The 18,688-nt window shown below is 51.0% G+C and overlaps 1 protein-coding gene across 7 annotated transcripts in view; it reads right to left on the reverse strand.

Annotated features, from left to right (window-relative positions):
- The window catches only part of LOC105480738 (DiGeorge syndrome critical region gene 2), an 83,430-nt gene that overhangs the window by 12,960 nt on the left and 51,782 nt on the right, over nucleotides 1-18,688 (reverse strand). For 4 of the 7 annotated variants that reach the window (XR_011613881.1, XM_071080001.1, XM_071080003.1 and 1 more), the window contains 4 exons: nucleotides 17,383-17,510; nucleotides 14,152-14,369; nucleotides 12,484-12,560; nucleotides 6,073-6,249 (listed from right to left, as the gene is read on the reverse strand). Coding sequence is in view for 6 of the 7 variants with exons in the window: in XM_071080001.1 (XP_070936102.1) it covers nucleotides 6,073-6,249; nucleotides 12,484-12,560; nucleotides 14,152-14,369; nucleotides 17,383-17,510 (600 nt within the window). In the remaining variant the exon portion in view is untranslated. The remainder of the gene's footprint in view (nucleotides 1-6,072; nucleotides 6,250-12,483; nucleotides 12,561-14,151; nucleotides 14,370-17,382; nucleotides 17,511-18,688) is intronic. The other 3 variants (XM_071080002.1, XM_011739890.2, XM_071080004.1) reach the window with 2 other exon arrangements.

Below are 18,688 nucleotides of genomic sequence, written 5' to 3' on the forward strand. Positions count from 1 at the left end.
CCTGGGACAAGAGTAAGAGGAATGGCCATGGCTAAAAACCCAGAGTCTTCAACTGGTAGGCAGACATTGCGAATGCCTGGAGGAAGAGAAAAGGGACGAAGGAGCCTCCAAGAGAGCTACCCTCAGTGAAAGACAAAGAGACATGAGAAGGTAGCTTGTTACAGTCTCCAAATGGGATAAGGATGTCTAGAAAAAGACTCTTCCGAAATTTCACAACTACAGGTCTATGCCTTACTTAAGATTGCAGTCAGCCAGGCGCAGTGGCTCACACCTGTAATCCCAGAACTTTGGGAGGCCGAGGCAGGCGGATCGCCTGAGGTCAGGAGTTCGAGACCAGCCTGGCAAAACCCTGTCTCCACTAAAGATACAAAAATTAGCCAAGCGTGGTGGCATGCGCCTGTAACCTTGGCTACTCAGGAGGCTGAGGCATGAGAATCTCTTGAACCCAGGAGGTGTAGGTTGCAGTGAGCAGAGACTGTGCCACTGCACTCCAGCCTGGGCGACAGCGTGAGACTCTGTCTCAAAAAAAAAAAAAAAAAAAAAAAAGGATTGGGATCAAATCTAGGTCACCCATGTGGTCAGGAACTCCCAGGGCAAGATACTCACATACAATTATTCCCTGGCTAAAACAGAGAAAAAAGAATGAAGAGAAATGAACAGAGCTCCCAGAGAAATGTGAAACACCATTAAGCACACCAACATATGTGAAACAGGAGTAACAAATGCAGAGGAGGGAGAGGAGAGAGAGAAAGAGGCAAAACAAATACTCGAAGAACTAACAGTTGCAAACTACTCAAATTCACTGAAAAACAATAACCTACACATTCAGGAAGCTCAACAAATTCCACATAGGATAAACGCAAAGGAGCCACAAACTGACACATCAGAGTGAAAATGCTGAAAGTGAAAGACAAGGCAAAAATATGAAGAGCAGCGAATGGGACATGATTTGTTACTTATAAGGGAATCCCAAAAAGACAAACAACTGACTTTTCAGCAGAAATAACACAGGCTGGGGCAGTGGGATAACTGCTCACAGAAAACCATCAACTGAGATCCAAATCCAGCAAAGATATCTTCTGAAAAATAAAAGTAAAATAAACTTTCCCAAACAACAAGTGAGAAGTTGTTTGCAGACTCACCTTGTATAAAACACGAAAGGCAGTTTTGCAGGCTACAAGTATGCAATCCCCAGATAGTAATTTGAATACTAACAAGAAACTGAAGAGCAACAGTAAAGGCAATCATGTGATTATAAATTACAGCCTATATGCATAGTTTTCCTCCTTTATTCTCTTAGCTGATTTAAAAAGCAATTGTATAAAATAATATGTATGGAATGTAGTGTTGGGTCTGTAACATACCAAAATGTAACACACTTAAGATTTGCTAAGAATGGCACAAAGGTGGTATGTGGGAGCAAAGCTATACTGGACTAAAGAACCTTGACCTAAGTCTCACACCTTAATAAAAAACTCATTCAAAATACGTCCTAGACTTAAATGTAAAATGGAAAATGATTAAAATTTTAGGGAAAAACACAGAAGAAATGTAAGGCTAGGCAAAGAGTACCTGGACTTGAAACCAAAAGAATAATCCATAAGAGGAGGCTGGGCTCAGTGGCTCGCACCTGTAATCCCAGCACTTTGGGAGGCAGAGGTAGGTGGATCACCTGGGGTCAGGAGTTTGCACCCAGCCTGGCCAACATTGTGAAACCCTGTCTCTACTAAAAATGCAAAAATTAGCCAGGCGTGGTGCTGGCTCGTGTTGGTAATCGCAGCTACTTGGGAAGCTGAGGCACAAGAATCACTTGAACCCAGGAGGTGGAGGTTGCAGTGAGCCAAGATTGTACCACTTCACTCTAGCCTGGGCAACAGAGTGAAACTCTGTCTCACAAAAAAAAAAAAAAAAAAAAAAAAAAAAAAAAAAAAAAAAAAAAAAAAAAAAGAACAATCCATAAAAGGAGAGACGAATAACCAGGACTTCATTAAAATTAAGAACTTTTTTTCTTTGGGTAAACTTATACTGCCAGGGAAAAACAATAACAAAACTTTCTTTCCTGAAATCTCATTTGAAGAGGATGAAGGCAAGCTACAGACTAGAAAAAATATTTCTAGTCGGATTTCATAACCGACAAAGGACTGGTATCTAGAATACATAAAGAACCTCGAAAATCAACAGTTTAAAAAAAACAAGAACAAAACAGATCATTAGTTCACACCTGTAATCTCAATACAAGAGGATCACTTGAGCCTAGGAGTTGAGTTTGAGGCCAACCTAGACAACGTAGTGAGACCGTATCTCCATAGAAAATAAAAAACTTAGCCAGGCATGACGGTGCACACCTACAGTTCCAGCTACTCAGGAGACTGAAGTGAGAGGACTGCTTGAGCCCAGGAGCTGGAGGTTACAGTGAACTATGATTGCACCACTGCATTTGAGCCTGGGTGACAGAGCAAGATCCTTTCTCAAACCAAAACGAACAAACAATGCAAAGAGAAAATGGAAAAATAACATGAACAACAAACAATATACAGACGGCAAATAAGCATATGAAACATGAAAAGGTTTTAATATCATTAGCCTCAGGGAAATGCAAATTAAAACCACAAGAAGCTACATGTCTACATAGATATCTGCATACCTAACAGAAGGGCTAAGATGAAAAATAGTGAAAACGGTAAGTGCTGGGGAAGACATGGAGAAATGAAATCACTCCTACATTGCTAGTGGGACTATAAAACAGTACAGCCACTCTGGAAAACAATTTGCTTGTTTCTTTAAAAACTAAATATGCAACTACACTACAGCCAAGCAGCTGTAATCCTGGGCATCTATCACAGAGGACTGAAAACACATTTGCAGCCAGGTGCGGTGGCTCATGCCTGTAATCCCAGCACTTTAGGAGGCCGATGCGGGTGGATCATCTGAGGTTGGGAGTTCAAGACCAGCCTGGCCAACATGGTGAAACCCGTCTCCACTAAAAAGACAAAAATTAGCTGGGCATAGTGGCACATGCCTATAATTCCAGCTACTCGGGAGGCTGAGACATGAGAATCGCTTGAACCCAAGAGGCGGAAGCTACAGTGAGCCAAGACTGTGCCACTGCACTCCAGCCTGGGCAACAGAGTAAGACTCTGTTACACACACACACACACACACACACACAAAGGAAGAAAGAAAACATGTTTGCACAAAAACCTGTATGCAGATGTTCATGGCAGCTTTCACTGTAATAGCCAAAGACTGGAATCAGCCCAGATGTCCTTCAACACTTGAGGCCTATAGTTTGAGACCAGCTTGGGCAACATAGTGAAATCCCACCTCTACAAAAAAAAAATACAAAAATAAGTTGGGCACAGCAGCATGAACCTGTGGTCCCAGCTACTTGGGAAGCTGAGGCGGGAGGTTCACCTGAGCCCGGGAGGTTGAGGCTGCAGTGAGCAGTGATCACACTACTGTACTATAGGGTAACAGAGACCCTGTCGCCAAAAAAAAAAAAGGAATAAATTGTTAATAAAAATGACAATGTGGATGACTCTCCAGGGAATTATGAGTGAAAAAAGTCAACTCCAAAAGGTTGCTGACTATGTGATTCCATTTATAGAACATTTCTGCCTCACGACAATACCTGACAAAGGCCAGACCACAAATGAGCAAAGGCCTCTGACCTACCACTTCTGTGGCAACCAGTCTAGGGCAGTCAGGATCTGGAAAATGGCCACCAGCTTCTCTATTTTGAGTCCATACTTCCAACTCAAAACCCACCAGGGAAAGCCAAATATGTTCCCCAAACCAATCACCTCCACTGCCCTGCTTCTAGTCAGCCTGCCTCTAATCAGAGCATACCTGGAGTCTTTAGGGCCCTGGTGAAAAGCCACTGTGCTGGACCCAACTCCAGCTGCAGGAGGGTCAGAAGCAGTTGTGAAGGGTCAACCCTGGATACTCAGGGCACTGGGCCTGTCTAAGGCTGAGATGCAGTTAGAACATCAGACCCTACTATCAGCATGCTAGCCAGCTTTGAGTCACACAGTGGACTACTTACTGCTAGGCGGGCTGCAAAAGACAGACTCTCTAGAGATGTGGCCCAAAGGGATAACCTAAAGTGGAGGGTGGCGGAGACATGAAGAAAAACCCTCTGGCAAACCAGCCTCCACCCAGAACAACAATCCTGCTGAATACGAAAGCCTGAGGTGCACTCAGAGCAACTACAGTGCCAACAAACCCCAAGCCCAGCCCAACTCTCACCCAGATCAATGCCCTTCACCGTACTAAAGACCCTCCCACAAGAAAGGCCCAGTGGAAGTAAAGGCATAGCCATTGCAAGCACAAAACTATTGAACTCAGTCTCTATTGTCCCACACAAGATGTCAGACTTCCAATGAAAAGCCTAGAAAAAAGTACCATGCTCCAGAGACAGAACATTCAAAAAACCAGACTCAAATATGACACAAATGAAGGAACTTTCCCACAGGGAATTTAAAATAACTGTGATTAATTTGTTAAAGGCTCTAATGGAAAAGCTGGACAATATACAAAGTTAGATGAGAAATTCAGATGAGAGACGGAAACTGTAAGAATCAAATGGAAATTCTAGAAATAAAAAAACAGACAAAATCAATGAAACAGATGAAGAATACCTTCAACGGGCTCATAAGCAGACTTGACACAGCCAAGGAAAGAATTAGTAAACCTGAGGACAGGTCAACAGAAATTACTCAAACTGAAGGACTAAAAGAATCCAGGAGACATGATGACTAGATGTAATGCATGATTCTGGACCAGGAAAAAAAAAGTTATAAAGGATATTATTGGAACAACTGATAAAACTGGAATGATGGATTGTGGATTATTGTATGGTACTGTATCCATGTTAAGTGTCCTGATTTTGATCCACACAGTATGGGTACATAAAAGAGTGTCCTTTTTCTTAGGAAATATACACTGAAGTAGAAAAGGCTTAAGGTCCACAGTATCTTCGGTTTACTCCCAAGTGATTCAGAAAAAATATGCAGAGAAAGTGAATGATAAAGTAAATGTAGTAAAATTGAAATACTGGCCGGGCGTGGTGGCTCACACCTGTGATCCCAGCACTTTGGGAGGCCGAGGCGGGTGGATCACGAGGTCAGAAGATCGAGACCATCCTGGCTGACACAGTGAAACCCCGTCTCTACTAAAAATACAAAAAATTAGCCCAGTGTGGTGGCAGGCGCCTGTAGTCCCAGCTACTGGAGAAGCTGAGGCAGGAGAATTGCTTCAACCTGGGAAGGCAGAGCTTGCAGTAAGCCGAGATCATGCCACTGCACTCCAGCCTGGGCAATAGAGTGAGACTCTGTCTCAAAAAAAAAAAAAAAAAAAAAAAAAAAAGAGGACCAATGTCAACAAGAACACCTGCACCACGCTCGGCAACATCAGACACATGATCCACAAGAACAAAGCCTCTCTTCAACCTGCACACAGCTGCCATCCCAGGGCCAGCGCCACCCCGCGAAGCCAGAAGCCTGTGATGAAGAGGAAGGGGACCTGTCCCACCAAGAGCTCCTGAGGCCCCTGCCCCCCAAAAGCAATAGAGTTAGCTGGCTAAAATAAAATAAAATAAAATAAAATAAAATAAAATAAAATAAAATAAACACACCATAGACTGGCAAGGTAAACTGAGAAGCAGAGAGAAGGATGGCAGAAGCGGGGGTGGGGAGGTGACCGATGGACTCAGATGCTCCAGAGACGCCAAGTCCTTGGGTCCTCATTCCCATCTACTCTCTTAACAACACTGCAGCAGGGAGGCCGGGGAGGACTGTCTCTTTCCTGGGAAAGAGAATAGTGGGCTCTAAGATGCTGACCAGCTGCCCTGGTCACAGAGCTGCAGACAGGCCCCAAGAACAAGGTGTGAGCTGGTGAGGGGCGCCCACCGCAACACAGCAATCAGGTTCTGCCCCAGAAACCTTGGCTGGTGAGGGGCGCCCACCCCAACACGGCAAATCAGGTTCTGCCTCAGAAACCTTGAACTCAGGGTCCAACAAAGTGACACAAGGGCCCAGACATCCCCAAGAACGCCAGCTCAAGGGGGCTTACTTCTTTTACACAGAAATGAAGACTTCTCGTAGCAGCTCTCGGCGTGCCAGCTGTGGAGGTCGTGGTGCCGCAGGGTGGGGAAATGGAAGCACTGAAGCTGGGCACAGAACACGTTGTCGTTCTCAGACATGGCCGAGGCAAAGATGGGGTCTGGGGGCAGGAACACCTCTGAAGAGCCTGTTGGGGAGACAAAAGGTGGGGCTGGACAACATCATGTCAGAGGACAAGTTGTGTAGTCCTCAAGGGGACCATGGCGTCAGACAGGATCATCAACCACAGGGCCTGGGCCGCCAAGTGCTGGTGGTCACTGTGGCCAGGTGTTCATTCGGGACTCCCCAACCTCCTGGGAGTCACCCCAGGTGCTGGGCCTGGCAGAAGCCACTCTGTGGGGGCTGCAAGCACATAGGCCACAAACCCTGGGTAGCAGTAAGTGCCAGCCTGAGCACCAAAAGAGGGTGCTGGATCAGGGTTAGTGGGCAGCATTTAAAGTTAGAGCAACAGCATGAATAACAAAGTAATGGACTGTAGCACACTGGATTAAAATGCAAACAGGGGAATGGGCAGGGGAAAAAGGCAGGAAAGTTCTCCCTTAGGACAGAACACTCAGTCATAAACAGAGGAGTCACAAAGTCCACCCGGCACCCATGAGGAAGGCACCATCAGGCAGCATCGGCACTGGCCAGCACTACCACCGGCTGGCTGCAGGCAACACTTAGGAAGCACTGGTTCCCAGGGACCTCTCTCAGCTCAAGGGAAACTGTCACCACTCAGCTCCTGCCTGTCTAAGCCAGGCACAAGGCAGTCAGAAACCATGTACCCTCGCCACAGACAGCGTGAGGGTTGGGGACTGCTAACCTCCAAGCCTCTCTTCTGCAAGCTTCCAGATGGGCTCTGGCCACACCCAGGGCATAGCACAGCCAGCCCTAGGCCCCACTCTCTCCCCGGCACGGCCCTTCCAGTATGGGCCGCCGAGATTCCTTGAGGCTTACCCAGCCAGGATCACTGGAAACACAAAGCAACCTTTCCAAGAAGCAGAATAATGAAGGCACACCTGGCGCTCTCCCCTCCTAAGATAGCAGTGCAGTTCACCCCTTCATAAGCCTCCAGCATGCTCACCTGCCTCTTTTGGAGCTCCCTTTACACCCAGCACTAAACATGGGGCTCTGCCTCAAAAGAGCCAGTGAGTCTGGAAGCAGGCCTATGCTGTGGGCCTGTGGACGGACAAGTGGTGCCCTGCCATGGGCAGGACAGCTCTCAGGAAGCTGAGACCTGAAAGACCTGTGCCGGGCCAGCAGGCAGTCACAGCAACAGCTGCGCCCCCTTCCCAGAGACACACAGGCCTAGCATCTTGCCTGTCTCATCAGCATGTATCAGACCCACAGCAGGGCAGGAAAGAGGCCCACTGTCATGGAGTCGCCTCCCCATACCAACTGAAGCGCTCGTCTCCACTGCTGACAGTGGGTGCCACCACCATCACGCTGCGCACCACCCCACCTTTTCTCCAGGCCCCCGAGCCCCTGCACACCCTCCTCATCTCCCACAGATGCCCTCTCACCTAAGTAGAGCCCCTCCCCTTTTAAACCCTGTTTTCTTCACTATTTGCCTTCTTGTCCCATGGGATGAAAACCAAATGGGTTCCTTCCAACCTTTAACAAACAAAAAATCTTCAGTACTGAAGCTAGTTGCCAGCCCAGAGCTCCTGACCACAACTACAGTACATGACGGTAGACCGAGACCAAGGCCACAAATGACCTCTCCGGGCAGAGCCCTGGGACCCAGCATCTGCCCCCAAAAGCTGCCTGGACTGGGGCACAGCCAAGTCAGAGAGTGGGTCAGGCAACCAGCAAAACAGGGTTCATGTGGGACTCTAGGCCAAGGCCCAGTAAGCCACACAGTGCTCCCTCCTGGCAGTGAGCTGCATGGGTACTTGCGCAACGCCCCTGCCCAGGAAAGCTGCTGGTGGTTCTGCATCCAGGTGCTGACTGGGGGCTGGTCGTGCGGGGACTGCACGCCTACCCGAGGTGCTGCCTTGCAGAGTGGGCAGGTGCTCGTCTTTGGAGCGTCCCTGGAAGGGCGTCACAGTGACAGCCATGAATGAGGCAGCCTGTGGGGCTGGAGAAGAGGCTGGGGAGTGGTAGGTGATGAGGGTAGTGAGGGAAGGGACTGCTAGCTGTGATGGAACTGTGATTTCTATGAGAAACGAGAGCTGTGCAAGGGAGCAGAGGTGAAAAGGACCCCCGGCAGCTGTGTGAGGAACGGTGGGGCTGGGGCCAGGAGACCAGATAGAGGCCACTAGCACAATCAGGTGAGGGATGATTGAGTGTCAGGTCCAGGTGGGGGCTGCAAGACTGGTGCCAGGTGATGAGATCCTGGACGTATTCCAAAGGTGTGAGAGGAGCCAGGAGGCTTCCCTATACTGCACTGGGGATGAGTTCTGCAGATTTTTCTCCAGGGCCTCCCACTTCCTCCTGGACGCCCCCTTACCTCAAACATCCCGCTCTTCCTGAAGGACCCTCATCCTGGAGAAAGGCCCTGTGAGCAGAGCCGCCCTGGCTACCAGAGTGACTGGGAGCAGTTCCTCGCGAAGAGCCCTCCTCCCAAGCCTCCCTCCAAGACACTCCTCCTCAACCCCTGCCACCCCAGCAGATCCAGTTCTCACCTCGACAGGGCAGCAGCAAGTTTCCAGGTGCCCCCCCATTTGTCCACACATGAGGTGTGGGCAAGGCTCTGACAGGAGCCTTGGGGTGGGCCATCACCAGCCACCGGAGGACACCCTGCTCCAGAGACTGATACACGAGGGCATCTGAATGTCACTTGATTACCTCTGCCACCACATCTTCTCCCACGCATGCCAGCAACCACTGCCACCTCCATGTCTGCCCCTGCTCCCCGAGCCTGGAGAACCCTCCCTGGCCCCCCCGGCCCCCTTGTTCCTGTGGTGGGGAGACCTTCACTCACTTTTCTGAGCCCTCAAAGAACCTCCCCTTCCTGTCTCGCCACCTCCGCAGCCACAGAGTGAGCCTCCACTCAGGGCCCACCAGGGGCTGTCCAGATGCTCCCGAATGCCCCACCACGGTGGCAGCTGCCCCACTCAGGGGCTGTCTCCCCTCCAGGAACTGCGGCGACCCCAGCTGACCCCATCCTAGCCCAATGGTCACCTCACCCAGAGGGCAGGGTCTCTACAATGCACCTTCCAGTGGCTGCTAGGCCGGCCTGGCCCCTTCCTCACTGCTGACTGAGGTTTCTAGATGCCAGGTCCCGCAGGCTGGCCCAGGACCACAGCCCTGACTGCTGGCCTCAGGGGGCAGCACCCTACAATCCCTCGTGTATAGCACCAGAGAAAGAAGACGATGGAGACCATGAAGGACTGGCCACAAGATCTTGGGAGAGAAAAGAAGGCTTCTACTCAGTTACACACCTCCCGACCTCAGCCAACCTGCAACGTGCGTGCTGAGACACCATGGGGGACAAATGAGGGCCAGGCACCAAGTGATCTTACATGAGCAAGTGACATGTGTGGACACATTAAACACATGGTGTTTTCACTTTTATGTTTTAAGGTAAATATCAAGTATGACTCACCAGACAGAAGCCACACTGCTGGTGCTGACGGGAAGGCCCTGGGAGCAGCACGTGGGGCGGTGTGGATGATTCTCCCTAGACAAGGATCTGTATTTTTTCAACCTTTCTGCACAAATGTTACAGAAATCCTGGCCCCATGTCTTCTGGCAGCAGCAGCGGCAGTTCTATCTCCAGGGCATACCATGACCTGGTGCTGTCAAACCTGCAGGGTCTTGGCCCCTGGATGGGGCTCACAGGCTGGTGTGGGCCCCACCAAGAGAGCGCTCCACCAAGCCGCATAGGAGCCCCGCGGAAACGAGCTCCCAACTTCAAATGTGTGTGCTGGGTGCCGACATATGGGCATAGTAAGCGTCTATGTACCATGGTATCACTCACACCCCAATCCAGAACATATTATACAACACAGAAAAAATGGACAACATGTAGATGAAAGAAACATTTTTCAACATCTTAATGTGAGGCCTTCCCACCAACATTGGCTAATATTCTCAGGTACAGTATTTTCTTAGGGAAGGGTTCAGAATGAATAACAAAAGACTCACATCCACTTCCCATAGTTTTTTGGGTATTTTTTGGGGGGCCAACCCCTCAGACCCCAATGAGCCCTCTGTTTTGCACCATGTCCCTGGGCAGGAGAAGGGCTGGGCTGGGCTGGACGTGCTCTTGTTAGCTTGTTTTATGCCCAGTACTGTCTTCACTCTGCAGCTTGCTTTTGGTACGGGAATTTTTAAAACGATGCCACTATGGAGAGAGGAGTGCATACACCCAAGCTGCTTTGGCGCTGACCATACCCTGCTGCTTGGCTCCTCTCTGCCCTACCACCCTGGGAGCCCCTCTCCTGCAGACTCCAGGATACTGGCTCCTAAACCACATAACCACAGTCCTACTGCTGCACCTAAGAAAATGAATCTTCCACAAGTCCCCACTCACATTTCTTGAATTGTCCTGTGGAGTTTTTTATAAGCCTCCCAACCCAGGATGCCATCAAGGTTCATGTGCCACATTTGGTTTTATGTTTCTTTAATCTCTTTAAGCCCAGAACCACTCATGATGTTGAGCTGCGTCAAGGGCCAGTTATCCTGCAGCAGAAAACTTATTTTTACTATTTGTTTTGTGACCACTATTTAAATCTGCTAACAGAGTTCCCAAATCCATTTAACTGGGCACAAGAAGGCAGCGGCACATGGTCACCCCCGCGAAGCTCCGGGATGCTGTGGGGCCCCTTGCACGTTGAGCTGCATGAATAGGGAGCTCTATGCCAGCCGCGGCTGCCAGCACCGACACACATGTTCAATCTTTTTCTAAATTTTAGGTTCACTCTCCTGCCTGATGCTCCAATGGAGTCACCGAGCTGCACCTGGCCATTAAATCCCACCCAGGACCCTTGCCATTCTCACACCAAGCATGGGGTCCTGAGTCCCAACTCTGAATGTGCTGTCATCCCACTCAGAATCATGTCCTCTCTTCAACCACCAGCGTGAAGAGGACAAGCTACCAGGAGAATCATGTTCTACAAGGCAAATTTTGACACTGGGGCCTGGAAACCCAGACGCCATTGATTAGTCAACAGCAATCTAAACAATGCACTCATAAAGCCGGGGAATGCAAATGTGGCTGGGACTCTCAGGAGGGCACTGGTGGTCATGAGAACAGGGTGGCACCTGTCCTGAGCAGGAGCAGGACAGCAGGTGTGGACCCAATCTGCTGGGCTCTGCAGCCCCCACCTCTGCTCCTGCCCTGTCCCAGCAGCCAGGCATGGCCCTGTCTCTGTGGGGCCCTCTTCTCTCCAGGGAAGCCGGCCACCCAGGCCGTGACTCTTTTCAACCCTGTCAGAGATACTCAAGACATCAACAGCAGGACTGGGATGTGTTTATGAAAAGAACCCAAATCCTAGCTCAAGCCACAGGCACAAAGCACAGCCCAACACACAGGCCTGACAAGGGGCGGGGCGAGGGAGTGTGGCCCTGGCGGCAGCTGGAGAGGGCACTGCTGGAGTATGCCCAGGAGGAGCTCGCCAGTGCCAGGGCAATGGGACAGGAGGGGCAAGCCAAGTCCGAGCCCCCAACGTAAAGGAAGCAGCAGCCATGTTTCCTTTACATCGTCTTGGTATTTCCAAGCAGGCAGCGTAACATCTTTACACACACACAAACACGCACACGCGCGCACGCACGCACACACACACACACACACACACACACACACTCACTCTCTCTCTCTCTCTCTCTCTCTCTCTCTCTCTCTCTCTAAGTCTATCTGCCTGATAGCTTCCTTCAGGTCTGGATTCTACCTCTGACCTTCTTTGTCCTGGCAAGCTTGTCCTCCCCTCCGGCCTGCCAGGGGCATACTCTGCATGCTCACTTTTATACTCCAAGGTCCTTAACTTCAAAGAGAGGAGGGGACACACACACACGATCTATTTTAAGTCTATCTGCCTGATAGCTTCCTTCAGGTCTGGATTCTACTTCTGACCTTCTTTGTCCTGGCAAGCTTGTCCTCACCTCCAGCCTGCCAGGGGCATACTCTGCATGCTCATTTTTATACTCCAAGGTCCTTAACTTCAAAGGGAGGAGGGGACAATCTAGAAAGCTGGCCAAAGTGAGATGCAACAGTGGGTTCCAGAGATGACCACAGCCCAATGCAGGGTCTGATCTGCAGGCTGCACTGGCCCCATGACCACAGCCCTCCCTGCAACTGGGGCTCACCCTCTCCATGTCCTCTGCACAGCGCCCCTACAGGCCAGGCAGCACTGGGTGAGAGGGAGGAGGGGAGGCCCCAAATCAGGGTGACTCTGCCCAGCTTCAAACACTCCCACACACCACAAGGTCTCACCTTTGAATGCAACCTCCCAGCGACCTTCCAAGGAGCGGTTCCGGCCGGTGATAACATACTGATAGCCAACCCACAACCTACAGGGCACAGACAGAGACAGAGATCTCAGCGGCAGGAGGGATGCAGCCATCAATGACTGTGTTTTCTGTTTTTCGTTTTGTTTTTTTTTTTGAGACCGACCTTGCTCTGTTGCCAGGCTGGAGTGCAGTGGCACGATCTCGGCTCACTGCAACTTCTGACTTCCTGGTTCAAGCAATTCTCCTGCCTCAGCCTCCCAAGTAGCTGGGATTACAGGTGCCCGCCACCACGCCTGGCTAATTTTTGTATTTTTTTTTTTTTTTCCAGTAGAGATGGGGTTTCACCATATTGGCCAGGATGGTCTCGATCTCCTGACCTCATGATCCACCCGCCTCAGCTTCCCAAAGTGCTGGGATTGTTTTTTAATAGCTATACTGACCTCCAAAACACTGAGCTTCTAACAAGAGACACTCATGTCACAATGCATTAAAATTCAAAACAAGGAAGTTCACAGGGCAGGAAAACTTTTATCTCAGGGAACTCTTGCCAAGACTGTTTCTATGAGCTGAACCGATAAAGCTTTCACAATTTAAGCAAGAACAATCTTATTCTTGGTAGACATGAAACCCCATGAATACAACTCTGTGACTATGCTAAAACCACAGAACAGGGCACTCCACATGGGTGAGTTTCATGGCATGTGAACTGCATCTCAATAAAGACATAAGCCCCTGCAAATATCTACTACCATGGAGGCTGAAAACACTTGCATGGCTTCCTGCTCAGAGCCAGCCTACCTCAGGCCTGCAGCCTGCTCCTGAGCACGCAGGCCTAGTACTGAAGGGACCTTGCACTGGGAGCTGGTTGACTGCCATAAGCTCCTGCCTAGTCTGCGCCCCTTGGCTCAGCTATCCAGCCCCAAGCCTGGAGATGCCCATCAGCAGGTCTCCCTGCATGGCAGGAGCCCAGGGATGGCACACTCAGCCCTTGGCCTGTGCTGTGCAACCACACGGCTGTCCTCAGAGATGAGGCTGCCCTGCCCTCTGGGATATGCCCTCTTGCTTCTCCACTGGACTCACAGGTCTGTCTTCAGGGGTCAGTACAACAACCTGTGAGCTAAGAGTTAGTTTCCGCCCTTTGTAGCTGCAGAAGGAGAAACAACTCCGTCTTGTGATTTGCCAAAGTCACACAGGGCACAACTGTGGAGTCAAAACCCAGCTTAGGTCTTGAAGCGAAGGACCCCTTGCTTTCTCAGGGGGAACCTCCACCTACTGCACACCCCTCACACCAGGCCCAGAAGCCCCACACCAAGCAGCTCTCTCCACACAAGCCAGCAACCCCAGGTCCCCTGCCTGCCCTTAGCAACTGCAGCTGTACACACACAGGGGGACCAATGAAAGGGGCGACCCCACAGTCCCACAAAGTAGCAGCAGAGTCCAGCCCGCCCCTGCCCCCAGGCCCCTCCACCGATCTCAATGCACACTCCAACCCATGGATCTCCTGGGCTTCCAGTGGGCGAGCTGGTCTTCCCAACCTGCTGTCTGCCAGCTGTGCCCCAGGAGAGGAGTTTACTGAGTGGTCAGAGGCCATGTGCTCAGTAGGCATCAGACTCTGACTCCAGGCTCCCCAGGTCCCCAATCCAGGACTCACTTGCGCTGGTCCTTCCAACCAAAGCTCCGCTCCGGCTGGTCCCATTCCTGGGCCAGGACAAAGCGCAGCTCCTGGTCAGTGGAGAAGGTGGCGAGAGAGCCATTCAGGCGCTGGCAGGTCTGCGCGGCATCCCAGTAGTTCTCCCCGCTCAGGTAGACCCTGTAGCAGCTGGCCGTGCCTTCGTAGTGGTGCCACCCTGTCGGGCACTTCCCTAGGAAACATAAAGGACAGAAGGGGAGTTGTCCCCCAAGTTAGGATCCAGCTCCAAAACGCAAATTCTATGTGCTCCATCAGGGACAGGCACACCTTGTAAATCACCCTAGAGAAGTGGGGAAACTGAGGCTCAAGAGGACAAGCTCTGCTTCTGAAACCACATTGCAGAAATGCTCAAGTTTCTCTAAAACACAGATTCAATGATACAAGTACATTTGGTGACTCCTCCCATTTCTGTAAGATCTTTTAATTTATTCACTAGTCAAGAATGGCTGCTGAATTATGTCTTGTAAAGCGGATTTCATCCTCTGGGTTAACAACACAGCACAACACCCATGCAGTTCACTTTGGGCCCTGCTTCCAATGCCCAGCTCTCCTGGCCTCCGCTGCCAGTTAGCCCACTCCCCTCTCTTCCTTTTCTACTTACATGAGCATTTGCAGTGGGGGCTGGCCAACCCTCCACTAAAACAGCAGCTCAAAGGATAACAGCTGGGAGGGCCATGACACTGTGTAACCCGCCCCCGCCTCCCACAGGCAAACAAAATAAGGTGTGGGCGATGCCACAGCTGACAAAGCTGAGGAGCCAGCCAGCACTTGAGTACCAATGAGTCTGGCCAGCGTCTTCTCACTTCCCCCACCCATCACTTCCGACTCCTACACCTACACATGGGAATGCCTGGTAATTTACAGCTCACCCTAGGTAACATCAGTGATCTGTTTTACAGAATCTTTAACCTTCAAATGTTGGGTACCTCATGTTAGTATACTGGAGAAGAGTAACAATTGTTAGCAAAGCCAGCTGTAAAATTAAAAATGCCATTTTTAAAGTGCATCTATGTCTTCTGGCACTAGTAAAACTTCTAGAGACGTATCGTCATGTATTTATTATGTAAGCATGTGTGTGTGTGACGTCTTCACAAAGGCACATAGATTACAGAAAAGGAGGGGCAGCCCTGGCCCCCAGGCATGGCCACAGCTGGACAGCATGATCTGCTCACCGTGAAGGGTACACCTGAGTGTGCAGGGAAGCTATTTAGGTACAGACAAGGAATCAGAGGGCTGGGCACAGTGGCTCATGCCTGTAATTCCAGCACTTTGGGAGGCCGATGTGGGCAGATTGCTTGAGCTCAGGAGTTTGAGACCGGCCTGGGCAACAGGGAAACCCCCTATCTACAAAAATACAAAAAATTAGCCAGGTGTGGTGGGGCACACCTGTAGTCCCAGCTACTCGGGAGGCTGAGGTTGGAGGACCACTTGAGCTCAAAAGGCAGAGGCTGCCTGCAGTGAGCCAAAAGTGTGCCACTGCACTCCAGCCTGGGTGACAGAGTGAGACCCTGTCTCAAAAACAAAAAAAACAAAACAAAACAAAACAAAACAATAAAAAACCCCACGGCATCAGCTCTCGAGAAGGTGTGGTGCGCATTCATTGCGTGTTTCCTGGGTGCCACACCAAAGCGTGTAGCCTGACCACATTCCCCACAGGTGGCTCTGCACCGTCTCCATGGAAAGGTGAGGACGCCGAGGCAGGCAGAGGCCAGGCCCCTATTTCATGCAAGGTGAGAGGAAGTCCTGTAGGGAGGGAAGCTGGTTGGAGCATGGAGAGAAGGAGACCTCCCAGGAAGAGAGCCAGCTGGCTGGGGCATGGAGGGAGGAAGTGCTCCTGTGCACTGACTCATCTTCTTTATGTTCGGAACTTGGAGGAGTTGCTTACTACCCAGGCAGAAGTGCTGCCTGTTCAACACTGAACAGACAGGCAAGGGGAAGGAAGAATAGAGAGCCAAGCATCAGGACCCCCTGGGGCTGCACTGTGAACTGCCCCTTCCCTACAGGCATCCTCTCAGTCTCAGTGTCCTCACACACCAAGCCTGTGCACCACACTTCCACTGTGGGGACCCCTTCGGGCTGTGGGCATAGGCTGGGGACAATGTGCATCACCAGGACTTTTGTTCAGCCCTGCTTCAGCTGCACGGACATGCATGACCACCTGGAAACACCTGGCCCCACTCTGGGCACCCAGGGTTGGTGGGGGTTCTGCCAGAAGCCTACCTGGTCACCTCTGAGGTGCTCCCCAGTGCTGAGAGTCTGGGGGCTGCGGAGTAACACTAGCAGACAGGCCCAAGGCAGGGCAGCAGGCCCAGCCAGTGTCAGTCCTGCCTGGCCCACAGCTGCTGCTCAGCGTACCTGGGCACCTCACGCCTGAGTGGGTCTGTTCAGGGCCATTTCAGCGGTGGCTTTTCCTCCCCTCAACCTTCCTTGATGATCTTACGCCCCTTTAAAATTTCAATGTCATAGGTAATTTATTAAATAACTAATCATCTTAAAAATTTTTCTTAAAATGGCCGGGAACAGTGTGGCTCATGCCTGTAATCCCAGCTCTTTGGGAAGCTGGGGTGGGTGGATCATCTCAGGTCGGGAGTTCAAGACCAGCCTGGTCAACATGGTGAAACCCGGTCTCTACTAAAAATACAAAAATTAGCCAGGCATGGTGGCACGTGCCTGTAATCCCAGCTACTCGGGAGGCTGAGACAGGAGAATCGCTTAACCTGGAAGGCAGAGGTTTCAGTAAGCTGAGATTGAGCCACTGCACTCAAGCCAGGGTGACAAAAGCGAGACTCTGTCTCAAAATCAATCAATCAATCAATCAATCAATCAATCAATCAATCAGGAGTCAAGCCTTCCCATTCTATCAGCTGTACCTAAACTCAGAGCTGGTTTCCCCATTTATAAAAGGGAATAATACAACTTCGGAATTTCCAAGGGCCAGTGCCTTCTGGCCCTGAAAGGCAGTCACTTTGTGAGAACAAGCAGCCTGGTTTCAGAGCCGGCTGATTTCCCAGGGCCTTGAGTCACATACCACCACTCCAAAGCTGGGCAACTGCTGGTGGGTCATTCATTCCCCCCACTGGCCTCCAAGGGCTGTTTTGAGAAACCCCTCAGGCAGCACAGTAGCGCTGGAGAGGCAGGGGTCGTGTCAGGCTTGCACTCCCCAGTGTCCCAGTCAGGGCAGGTCTGCAACTTACTGCTGAAGCGAACGGGCTGTGCCACATTCACTGCGTGGAAGTGCGTAGGGTCGCCTCCTCTGGTCCGCCCCTGCCGCGGATCCACAGCCTCCTTCCCATGGTGAGGACGCGCCTCCCCCGTCACTTCTGAAAGCGAAAGGAGATGTGTGCTGTGAGTCCTGCCTGTGCAGTCGCAGCCTCCCTGGCCAGCACAGTTCAGACTACTCAGGGCTGCAAGGCTGGAGGGAGGGCCTGTAGCACAGAGTCCAGCAATGCAGGCTTTCTTTAGAGCCCTATGAAACGCTGCTGCTCGCATCAAATGGGTCCCCTGTGCTTCTTATTAAAATTATGCCCTGGTAGTTTTTGTTTTTTAAGTTACTATTGTGAAATGGAGGCCCTCTTCATTGCATTTTCTAACATGTCATTGCTAGCACAGCAAAGGGTCCTGCATAAATTAAAATCCCTCAGCAGCTCCAGTCCTGTGGGGATGGCCCACGAAGGAGTTCTCTCCAGAGCCCAGGCTGCCCCTGCCCCTTCCTCGAGGGCCTTCTCTCCCAGTACAGAGACCCACATGTGCAACCTTCCTCTGCAGCCCTTGTCCTGGGGCCTGAGCTGCCTGTCTGTCCCCCTGCCTGCTGGTCCCCCAAGGCTGTGAAAGCCTCCAGGCCAGGACCTCAGTATGTTCCTGTCTGGCTCTTTGGTGCTTGGCACAGGCCCTGGTGTGCAGCAGGTCTCAGTGCATGGTGAGAAGGTGTGAACAGGCAGCTGAAGATGGGGAAATAACTATAGTTTCATGCAGCATGATCTAATAGTAATTTGCACACCAGTCCTTCCATCCACATACGCTCTCTTTTGTCCTCCAACCCCCTTGTGAAAAAGGAGAACCACACTCCTCCTGTCTCACAATGTGAGGGGCAGACTCAGAGAAGGGAAGTGACTTACACAAGGCCATGGTACAGGGAAGAGGGCCCTCATGGGCCCACCCACCTCCCACTCTGTCTGTACAGGTGTACCTTCATGCATCGTGAAGGGCATTGGGTACAAGGTCAGGTCAGATGGGCAACAAACTTGGTCTGCAAGGCTGCACACAGACAGACGCCTGCCAGCAAGTGCGCTCTGACTGCAGATGGCTGAGTGGGGCCTCAGCTCCTCAAAGGAGGTCACAGGGAGGGTTAGGAGGCCTCCTGCAAAGCCTCCTTCCCTGACCCTGAGCCGGCGGTCAGCCTCACCTGACAAACCCCTCTCCAGCAGGTTGGTTCTGCTGGTGTCATAGACTTTGCAGTGGTTTTTATGTAATAAAAAATCTACATGCTTTTTTTTCTCAC

This window comes from Macaca nemestrina, chromosome 15 (genome assembly GCF_043159975.1).
Source record: "Macaca nemestrina isolate mMacNem1 chromosome 15, mMacNem.hap1, whole genome shotgun sequence".
NCBI lineage: Eukaryota > Metazoa > Chordata > Mammalia > Primates > Cercopithecidae > Macaca > Macaca nemestrina.